At 31.3% G+C, this 12288-nt stretch overlaps 1 protein-coding gene across 1 annotated transcript in view; it reads left to right on the plus strand.

Annotated features, from left to right (window-relative positions):
* Nucleotides 1-9: 9 nt before the first annotated feature.
* The window catches only part of LOC112684559 (bestrophin-4-like), a gene marked incomplete at its 3' end in the record, with an annotated part of 61355 nt that continues 49076 nt past the window's right edge, over nucleotides 10-12288 (plus strand). Inside the window, 1 exon segment of the mRNA XM_025556138.1 lies at nucleotides 10-441. Coding sequence (XP_025411923.1) covers nucleotides 263-441 — 179 coding nt within the window. The 5' untranslated portion in view covers nucleotides 10-262.

Consider the following 12288-nt stretch of genomic DNA (forward strand, 5'->3'; position numbering starts at 1 on the left):
GTCGCGATACGTGCGCGACACGTACGCGGCAGTCGAAAAAGCGCGCCGGCGTGTGACGTTTCAGGCGACGCGCGTGCACATCTTTCGGACGCGACGCGCACGGTGTTCGCGGCGGTCGTTCGTTCGCCGGGTTCGCAGACAGGAGACGCGTAAAGCCGGTCCCCCCGGTCCCTTCGCGAACGTCGTCGGACCCGACGTTTTTCCCGGCACCGACCGATGCGCACGTGGCGCGTACCGTAGCTGCTCCGGGCCCCGCGGCGCGATGACGGTCAGCTACCAGTCCAGGGTGTCGTCGTCCACCAGCGGGGGCTTCACCAAGCTGCTGTTCCTGTGGCGCGGCAGCTTGTACCAGGTGCTGTACAGGGAGCTGCTGCTGTTCATGGTGGCGTTCGTCGTCATCAGCACGCTGTACCGGAACGCGTTGACCGAAGCGCAAAAAGAGTACGTTACAGAGTAAAAAACTACGTCTAAAAACTAAAACAAAAACGGAATCGCTCCACTCGGAGTGGTTTTATTTTTTATTTTTTTTATCCCCCCCCCCCCCCCCCCCACCCGTCCAGTGGTCGCGAGTCTCGCCCGCCCCGCCGCCGGAACGGTTCGGACACTCGCGGCGCGCGTACTTACAACCCCCGGCCGGAACACGTTTACGACAACGCGTATTACACGTGTGTACCGGGAAAAATAAACTTTAACACGCGCTATCTCGCGCCGTGCACCCAGAGTTAAATAACAATTTACGCGCTCGTACGTCGTCGACCGCGAACGGCTATGAGGTGTACCGCAACGTACGTACCAGAGCGTGTTTTAACGTGCGCGGCACTAGCGACAATCGAACGAGAAACACCCGGTCGCCCACTGGCCAACACCGTTCCCCCGTAAAGACCGAAACGAGACCAGTTGATTGTCCCAGAACGTTCCTCTGCAGCAGAACACCGCGTACGCGGAACACGACCCGGTAGACGATCACATTGAATCGCCGTCCAGCGAAAACCGCTTAAAATATTTTCCGGTACGTAGAGGCGTGAAAATCGTGAGAACGAAACGTATTCGGTTTTTCATTAACTCTACCGCTTGTCCGCGCGCTCCAGAGAAACAAAAATGCCCGCGCTTGCTAATCAACCAAATCGAATACGATGTAATAACAGTGTACCTACGGTAATTATTAGCGTACGCACCGCGTGCTCGCCGTTTTAAGTATGATGAACATGTTTTATACCGTCGGGGTGGCCGACTGCGGGCGTTTCATCAAAACGCCCAAAGCGCGGTTTATTCAAAATATGTGTACGCTATCGCGACTTTTGCAAAACTCCATTATATTACATTACAATCATTCGGACGAACTGATTCGTGAAAGCCGTTGGTCGAAGTAACGGTTTAACCGTCGAATACCGTGTAAAAACGTTATAGTGATACACCCCGTTTCGGATAATGTCAAAAAGTAAATGAGATTCGGTACCGACGGAAAAAGGTAACCCGGTGACTTTTAATTGAACGTCCGCAGTACAACACGGCCTTTGGACGTTGAAGCCGCGCCGTTAAATTCCTCACTGTTGGAAGGTCATCATGCCCACCGTGTTGTACCCGTTCGTTTGACACATGAAATGTACGTTAATGTGATTTGTAATTTTTGCGTTCTCTGCTCATCGAATAGGTTATCGTGCGTGTAATAATACACAGACATAGAACGAAACCGTCAGAGCGGGTAAAAACTTAAACCGAAATATAACAATATCTAAGGTCTGAAGCGTGTTGTTATTTTTTTTTTTTTAACTATTCACAGAGTCGCCAACAAGAAATCACTTCGTTTTGTCTATCCCTCTCGTGTTCCGTAAATTATAACGTGCTCCGCTGCGCAATACAGATGGAACTTGCACGATTCGCGATACGACGCCTAAGCCCGTTCAAGAAGATTTTCACGCGAAAAAAAACTAAAAAAAAAAAAAAAAAAAAATATTAAATAATAATAAAGCTGCGGCCTCGCAATGTGTTCGCTTACCCGGTGGTACGTACACATCACACGCTCGCGCGCAGCGGCCACCGTTACCGCGCCTACCCGCTCAATGTTTATACAACAACGATAATTTAACGCGAACAGGTATATCTGTAATATGTTACGTACAATAACATTGTCGTTGAACAAACACAGGGCGCACAAGTGTCGCGGCAGCAACGGGTGCGCGCGTATTGTTTATATGCGTAGTCGTTGTCATCGCGTTACGGCAAAAAATGATCGATAATTCTCGATCGGGTTCCGATCGTCGAACTCCGATGTCATAATATGCACGCGGTAGGGAAACACAGCCCGAACGGCACCCATTACACGGGCGCCTAAAACAATAAATATACGCGTCAAAGTATACGAATACGATCGTTTACGGAGTTTCACTGTAATTCGAACGGAAAACTGCCAGTATGATGTGCGGCCAACGAGTGACTCGTAATCGCGTGAAACGTTTATCGTCGTTTGAATTTGGTGTGCCTTCGAGTTCAACACGTTCAGCATAATATCGGTATGCGTCGGAACGCACGGGTGTTGCGCAGCTCATAACTACAATATCATACCCATACCGTGATCATACGCTTTGATATGTCATTGGCGTTTACGATCGAGCGGTTCGGATTATATTGTTGAAAAAGAAAAAAATGCGAACGCGGCCGAGATGTGTACTGCGATACCAAAAGTGCGCTTATACTACGCAATCACGAAAACTATGTACTACGGAAGTGTTTATCAATTGTTTCAAGCAAACGTATTAAAAAAGTGTGATACTTAAATAAAAAGTTTCACAGCACATCGTGGTCAATGACGGTTTAAATTTTAAATGTGCTTTATTTGAACTCTTCGACTAACCCAGGAATGCGATTCGAACATTATTCTTCTTAAAGCTCCAGTCCAATCAGCCCGAAATAATAGCGCTTTCATTATTAACTTCAATCAATATACGCCGCACCTAATGGGGGGGGGGCACTACGTGTTAGACCTATTGAGCGTGCTACACGTTAATTTGGCCTGGACCAATAAAACCGATAGTTCTACATTCATAAATCTTCATCATATAAATTATATTTTTTTTTTTTTTTTTTACCGAGAGTATTGAAATGAAATAAGTGAATACCATTTTCCCTTATTTTTCGTAATCGAAACACTCAATTTTCCTTGAAGATCAAGGAAAATTGAATGTTTGGATTTTTGTTTTTTTTTGTTTTATGAGTTTCTCATGGGTTTTGGAACGATAGTAGTAGATTCAAGCAAGATTCGAAATTTCTATCGCAACACATATGATCGACCGACACAATGTATAAATATGCATAATATGTTATATTATGACAAATAGTACCTAGGTATCTAAAATTACTAAATGGTATGTTGTGTTTGTGCGACGGCAACAAAAATATTCAGTCCCCTCGCGTGATACATATAAAATGTATAACACATAACAATGGCTTAAATTGAATTCCGTTTAAATTAAGTTTAACCATTAAAACAGCTTAACGTCCGATTAAGTATTGTTTCCTTTTTGGCAATTATTGTCGTGGAAAACGCTCCAAAACCACACTGCTAACCGTATCGCTTACTTAATGTAATTGAAAGCGCGAAAACCGATACGATACGTGAAAAATAACAACGTTTTGTAACGTGATCGTCATTTGTACAGCTGGGTTTTCACAATCGAAAAAGTCGTAATAAAATATTATTTTTCTTGTTAAAAATATCGATAAATAATTTCGAAACAAAATAATCGTATAATAGGTATCAAACCGCTGTGTATACAATATGGTTTTGTTTTATATTGTTACAACTGCATAATATAAAGAAGTATCAATTTGTATATATACTAAGTGTAACCTAATAAGGTTACCGAGTGCTATAAAACTGTTGGTTCTCCGTAATTAAATTAAAAATCAACACACGGTAAAAGATTCTCGACCCCGTTAATATAGTTATTTTATATCGTATCGAACGATTCCATGGTCCCCTAGTCGTTGCAGAGTAGATAATTTATATGTATATATATATATATATATATATATATATATATTAATCTTTTAATTATATAGACCTGGGGTCAACAACCTTTTCATAGAAAAGAGCAATTTTTTTTTTTTTGAAAAAGCAACCATGATGTTTAAAGAACCGATGCGGTGTAAACCTCTTTATTTTTAGTATTACGGCTTTTACAAACAAGAAAAAAAATCCCCGGTATTAAGAAGTATTTTAAAAAGCCAAAGGTTGTCGACCTTTGATATAGACAGTCGAAAGAATTACTCATTTTTATCTAAACGTGTTTAAAAAGTTCTATAAAAAAATTTAAATGATTTTGCATACTTTATACGTTTATGTAGTAAATTTGTATAGAATTTTAAACTACTAAAAAACCATTATGCATTTTAAATATTCATACGTTTCACTTTGTTCATAAGGTCTACTATATCATTGTGTACATTTTTGAAAAAATCTGCATACATTTTCAAAAGGTTTTTACTATTTTGAGGTATATTTGCAGTTATTGCAGCGTATTATATTGTGTTATGTGGCTTTGTGGGGCCTGTGACTGGAGGGGAGGACTTCATTCTGCATAAAGACCTAGTGATTTCTTCGTGGAGTATTTGGATTTAATTTTCAATTTTTATTCCGCTACCTAAACCCGTGCACACTTTGAGTGCGCGTCTTCTTCGCGTGTGCGCGAACAATGTACGGTTAATTCTCACTTCACGTCACTTGACATGAAACATTGCACATAATATATCATAAGTATACGTCTTTAAACGTTTTGTTTGTATCTATTGACAACCGTCGCAGCTCGTTCTTCACATTGCACAAGTATAATTTTATGCGAAATTTGGAAAGAGCAATATAACACATAATACGTGTATTTATTTATTTATTTTTTTTTTTTTTCAAACTATTCGTGACGTAAGAAATGTCACGTTTCCATTTTTACGGCCGATACTAGGAAAAAATAAATCTGTACGTTTACCGCGACGCGTGAAAAAGTTAATATTTTGCGAGAATGTCGATTACAATATTATATTACACAACAACGATAAATACATTTGCAACTTACGCACATTGGTTCTATAATTGTAATACCGCAATAAATTGTACAGAAAAAATGTTTCGACGGTGTTTTTCTCAAGTTATAATAAACTGAAGTTTTTATACTTCTAATTATCGTCGCGTAGGTCTTATATGTGTTGAAATAATACTAAATTGTTAATATTAACGATTGTGTTTTCAATTAAATAAAAAATAGTTCTAGAATCTAATTCGCGATATGCGAGCAAATAGGTAAATAATAACAATAATTAATCAAAATAGTTCTTAATTATTCTAGTGTTTATAGTTATAAGATGCAAAATATAGCTACCAAGTTTTTAACTATTAAACAATCTATATCAATTACAATAGTGAATAAAGTGCAAAAAAAATAAATTAAAACTTGTGGTTTTTTTAATATATACTATAAAATAAAAAAATTAATTCAATACCTATATAAAACTGGGTAGTTTTACAAATCTGATATAGTCTATAAAAAATCAAGTAATTTAAAAATGAAAATCAGAAAATTTTACAATATGTTCATAGCATAATGATTATTTTCGATTGATTTATACATTTTTTTATCCAATGATCCGCATTGAAAAAATAATAATAAGCTTAATTTAAAATTAACTATTTATTGAGTTAATTTTTGACAGTTTAAAAGAATGTATACTTCTTAAGTGTATTACATTTTTTTCTCGAATAAGTAATAACAAATCATTAATCTAGACCTTCAAAATTATTTGGATATAGTTAGGATTTACACAACTCAAGTATTCAATTATAATCTACTGAACTGGTAATTTTCTTTAAAAATAATATAAACAACATTGTACATTATTTTAATTTATGGAAATAATATTAATATATATTTAATGGATTGGGAATAACGTGCACTTAAATCTTGAACGTTTACTTATTTCGCTTAAAACTTTTGAATAATATCATATTTTAAACGAAAGGAAATAATAAAGTGTCTCCACGGACATATAAAAAAACAAATGAACGTCACCCTTTAAACAGTGAATTTTTTGTCGGAAAGTTTCGAAATCAACTGGTTAACGGAAACCAAACGGAAATTCAAACGCAAGTACCTATAATTATAAAACTTCACTCCAGACTTCACTCTCTATAAAAGAAGAAGAAAAACTAACAAATGATAAATAAATTTATTATAGTGAAAAATATATATATATAAAATAATATCTAAGATATATGTGTATATATATAGTAGATAAATATATAGTACAGTTTTAATTTTTTTCTAAATAATAGTACGAAAATTATAACGATTATAACATAAAATCATCTAAATACATTTTAATATATATATAAATATTTCAGTATAAACATAAAAACCTAATTAATTTTAATTAATATTTAAATGATGAAGGCATATCGTTGTGTTATTTACATAAATTAATAATAATAATAATAACAATAAAATATAACTTATATTTATATTGATTGAAATTCAAATACAAAATATTACATTTTCGTGTGATAATGAAAAATGAAAATAATTTAAAAAATAATCAAACTAAGAGTTTTATAACTTGGATTCAATGGATTTACAATATTTTTTTAGTCGGGTCTATAACAAAAGGATTTTTAAGTTTTGATTAAAGGCGAAGAAAAATGTTAACACTTATTAAACTAAATTAATGCTTAAAATATAAACTATATTACCGTTAAAACTGGATTTTCAAACGATTTGCATACTCAGTCAGAACACATATATACATTACCTGTTAGGCAGATTTTAAACGACATCCAACCATATATGTGAAAAACAAGTATTAGACTAATTAGACGTCGAAATGAAATATTTTCATTTTAATTATTTTTAAGTCGTAAAAAACTGATTTGTGTGAATAATTTCGGGTCTTATCAAATGCGTACATACACTTTTACCGTATTCATAGATACACCTACTTCTATTAAACTCAGAACGAATATTAGTTAGCCAGTATAGTGTTCATAGCTGAATACTATACAAACGATTTATAATTACAGTTAAAATTGTTAAAGTTAACTAGACTAAAATGATTCGTTATTCAAAAATATATGGTACCGTGAAACATAATAAAGTTATGGTACGAAACGAAACTGGTATATATCAATCGTGGAAAATTTAAACAATGAATAAAACATGTCTAGTATATGGTTTAGCCAAATATATAGTTCCACAATTTTTATAGCTCATACATTGCAGAGTCGCTGAAAATATTGGACTTCTTACATTCAGAACTATATATTTACGTTGGATCAATAAACATTACCATTTTGATGTTTATCGAGTAAACAGTAATGGTAGAATTTTTAATAATTTAAATTAAATTTTATTTAAAAAAAAATTCGAAGAAATCTCGTCGAATATCAATTTTAGATACGAATAATATTAAAAAATAAACATTAAATACGTTTATTTAAAAAAAAAACAATCAATTAATAAATGTGCTTGAATAAACTTTAGTTATTTTGATTTTGGGTTTGATAAAAGTAGAAATATTGAGTTCTTTGAAGTAAAATTCGATGAAAAATGTTCAATACGCTTTCATACAAATATATTTCAGTTAGTTTGAAAATTAAGTATTTCTAATTAATTTGCTATAGTACAACGAGAGAGAAAAACCATTAAAAAAATGTATATATATACTTTTTTTAATGTTCGTTTATACTTATAAAAACATTACTTTTAATGCGCAAGATTAGTGTTGAGATTGAATTACAATTTACTTTTACATAATAATTACAGTTAATCTCTTAACAAATGGTGATTTTAGTAAAAAAAAAAAAAAATTAAAAGAAATTGTAGCGACTTGGTTGTTAAATTATCAGAGAATTAATAATAATCAGAAATTATGAAATACGTCTTATAAGTGATTTAGTTTTTCGTAAAACCCTATGAATCTAAATACGTTCACATAGATCCAATACTTAAATCATTTGTGACGACAAATTAAAATCTAATCGAGTTCATTTATGAAAACTAATGTTTGGAAAAAAGAAATTAATGGTACGACTGCGATGCACTTTATTTTTCGTTTGACACTTGCTGAAAGTATAAAAATATTATAATATTATTAAAACATCTCAATAAGTGAAAATGTATATTTTACATTTTAATTCATACGGATGCTTTCCCGAATGTCCCAATTTCATTGTCGAGGAAACTTTTTAAGACAGCGAAAGTAACCGCGAATAATCGTAAACAAGAACATCAATTTTAGACAAAATCTAGATACGAGTAATTTAAAAGAAAAAAAAATCAAGTTCTATTCTAACGGTAACTATTTCAATAGAATATTAAACTTTTTAATAATCTTATGCATGGAGGTGGTCTACATGCCATTCGACCATATTGTATATTTGTTAGAACTAAAGGAGAACGGTATTAAATTAAGTGTAGTCCATCCAAAGTATAGGCGACGACAGTTTGCTCCAATAAATCTATAATATCAATTCTTCTTACTCGAGTATTCGTATTTGCAGAGCTTTTTCGGCATTCTAAATCATCTTTCCTAGTAATATTAATACAAATAACTAATGGTCTAAAGTTATATTAGAAACTTTATCGAAATATAAATTCTTGACTGTAGTTGAAATTTGAATGCACAATTTCTAATGTGATAACGGTGGCGGTTTTTATGGGGCGCGATGGAGCGCTCACCCCCCCCCCCCCCCTTGAATTTTTTTATGCTGTTATGTTTTGTACGTTGTATTATTTTCACGATATACGTATGTTCAAACTTTTTTTTCATTTTTTTTTTTTTTTTGCATCAGCATGAAACATTAAATTAATAACAATAAACGAACATACGTTATCAAAAAATACAGACTTACAGTTAGAATTAATAAGGTTAAGCTTGACGGGTTTGGTGGGGTTTTTTCAGATTATTGACAAACTTATCGACTTTTTACTATATTTTTTATTCTAATAAAATTAAACTATTTAAATTATGGAATAGAAAATGAAAGTTATGTAATTTATAGTAGAACTATCAACATTTTATATTCTTTATTTGATATATGTAACTATGGTGGGAGCCAACAAATTGAAAATTGCCTCCCCCTTTGATGCTTTATCAAAACCGCTACTGCCTGTTAATATAGATTGAACATTTTTCTACAAATAACTATTTATTCTGTAATATTATAATATCGTATTATTATGAGAACTAGTGATAAACGATAGAAAAATTTCAAATTTTGTACCTTAAAAATCGAAAGAATTATATTCAACTATTAAACACAAATGATGGCCTTATTGGCCATCTACAACTTCTCATTATTTGAGCCGGTTGGATATGAAGTACTTAAACATTAAAAGTGTATTTTTTAATATATTTAACATAATATATTATATTATAAGATTATCGATTTCAAAACGGTTTTGTTGCAATTGTCACAGTTTAACATTTTATTTCTTTTTTAGAATTTTTAAATATTAATTAGATATAAATTGGATATTGTTGTTGTTTAAAAAAGTAAAGTCGATTTGATTTACATTTTTAATGAAGATTGAAACAAATTGTTCAAAGTATTTTCTTTGTCATTGTTAAAACAAATAGTTAATTACATATGCATTGATTTTAGATGGAATATATAAATATAAATATTCTACATCTTAAGTAGCATCGATTACACATAAAAAAATATAGAATAAGAAAAATAAATAATTTGTTCTTTTTCTTTGAATTTGCTAATTACATCTTTCAAAATGTATATTTTACAAAAACAAATAACTACCTATTTGAAATATTGGGGATTCAAATAATATATACTTTAAAAATCAGTGTGTTTCATACCTACCCACCTATAATGTTATGGAACTAATTTAATGTCCTATCATATTGAAAATAAAAACTTATTCATGTTTTGGTAAGTATTTTAACTGTTATAATTATCTCATTCACGAAGAATCTACCAGGAATTGTTGGTGAGAAATAGCCGAACTCAAATGACCCTTAAAAATGAAGAAAAGTATAATATAAGTTATATTCATTCGGTCTGATGCTTTGAGTCTATTTGTTGAGTCTGTATACACGGAACCTATAACTGTAACTAAAATTTGTTAACATTTTAAATTATAGAACTATTTTAATTAATATTATTAATAGTATCTTCAAAATTGTTTGCTAAATTTTAGAATGTGTTATTATAACTTATCACATTCTAAGCAAATATTAAATTACATTAAGTAGGTATCTAGAAAAAAAGTAAAGTATTTCACTGTAAAACATAATGGATAAAATACATATAATACATGTTTCTATAATTTCTAATTCCTATATATATTTATGTGTGGTTTAGATGATGAAAAACTACCAGATTGTATTATAGGGCAAAGTGAACCATATTAATCTTAAAACTCTTGATTCGTCTAAGTGCACCTGCAAATACTCGTAATTTATTTGTATATAATATACACTGTAAATATAAAAGTATTTAAAAAATAACCAATAATAAATAATTATAAATAGATTTATGTATTTTAATGAATCGTAAAAATGTATTATTTATTAAAATTGAAATGACTCCTATTCATTAAATTTTTAATTTAGAACCATAGTTTATATATGGTATCAGAATTATCTTAAAAAATTAGGCCTATCCGATTATTTTTTTACAAAATAGATGTTGCTATTTAAAAAAAAAAAAAAAATATTTTACTATGAGTCTAATGAATTAATAAAAAAATTTAAATATATTTATATACCTCTAGCTTGAAAAAAAAATTGAATTATTCTAATCTAATCCTTCCAAAAAATGCAGTACTCCTTAAATTAAAATTATTAAAACAATTATTAAAAAAACTAAACTATAAACAAAGTTTTTCTCTCAAACGGTAACATAAAATATTTCTGTTTAATGACCTCAGGTTGAAATTAAGTGTTCAAGGGGATAAGAAATACTGGATTACACATTTTCTGATGATTTTCAAATGACTAATTCTTTGCATTTTTTTTTTTTTTTTTTTTTTTTTATTAAATATTTTTTTATAAATGAACATTAAAATATATTTTTCTTAGAATGTTAGTTTAGTTTTTAAATATTTAAAAATGTCTTTATTTTGTCATTATAAAATTATTTATGATTGAAAATAAGGTACATGGTAGAAGGAATTGTAAAGATCACTTATACTAAATAAATGTAAAATTTTTATTTTTATTTTAAACAATTGATGACACAAAATACTCATCGTCATCATATGAATTATTCAAGTTTTATTCATTATGTGGTAAACATGTTTCTAAGCGTCATATGACTTCATCTTAAGTAGACGCCGTAATATATACCTACGGAACACGTTTTCGCTTAACCAATTTGCAAACAACTCAAACGATTTTAGGGTTGAACGGGTTTTAAAATCACCTAATTACACTGTTCAAAATTCAATAAACTATGTTATCTCCAATGAAATAAAATGAATCATCAAAAAACTACCTACTAAACATATCCTGGTCACGATCTTATAACAAATCTCATGCTTAAAAAACTATAAAAAAAAAAAAAAAACTTTATATGTATAAACTTTATAAAAAATTCTTTATATGATTTCTCTACTTTATCTTGATTTTCAATTCGAAAAAAATGGAAAAAATCAATTGTAATTTTCATTAAAAAATCAGGGAAAGATAATACAAACCCGGAGAGTTACAGACCGATCAATCTGTTAACATCTGTGTCAAAAATGTTTGAAGAAATCATTCATTCAAGACTGTTAAATCATCTAGACTGCACAGAAACAATTTCAACATTTCAAATTGGTTTTATAACATACCACTTCACTACACAACAACTTTTACGCTTAATCGAATATACAAGCAACTCATTCGAAAAATACTGTCACACGGGTACCGTTTTTATAGATATATTCAAAGCTTTTGATAAAATATGGCATCATTGCTTTACTAACTCATAACATTAAATATACCAAAATACATATTTGATATAATTAACAGGTTTCTAATAGACACTTCTTTGTTAAAATAAACGACAACTCTTCCACACTTCTGCCTAACCCATAACAACCGGCAATAACTCAAGAATCAATACTCGGCCCTACATTATTTAACGTTTACATATCTGACATTCCTCAAATTTCATACACTAATATAGCTCTTTTTGACGACGACATAAAGATATACTGAATCTCGTAATATGGAAGCAATAACAGTCAACCTATAAAATCACATAAATATTTTATCTTTTTGGTGCAATAACTGGAAAACATCCAT

The sequence above is a fragment of the Sipha flava genome, unplaced genomic scaffold (assembly GCF_003268045.1).
Source record: "Sipha flava isolate LNK unplaced genomic scaffold, YSA_version1 105_pilon_pilon, whole genome shotgun sequence".
Taxonomy (NCBI): Eukaryota; Metazoa; Arthropoda; class Insecta; order Hemiptera; family Aphididae; genus Sipha; species Sipha flava.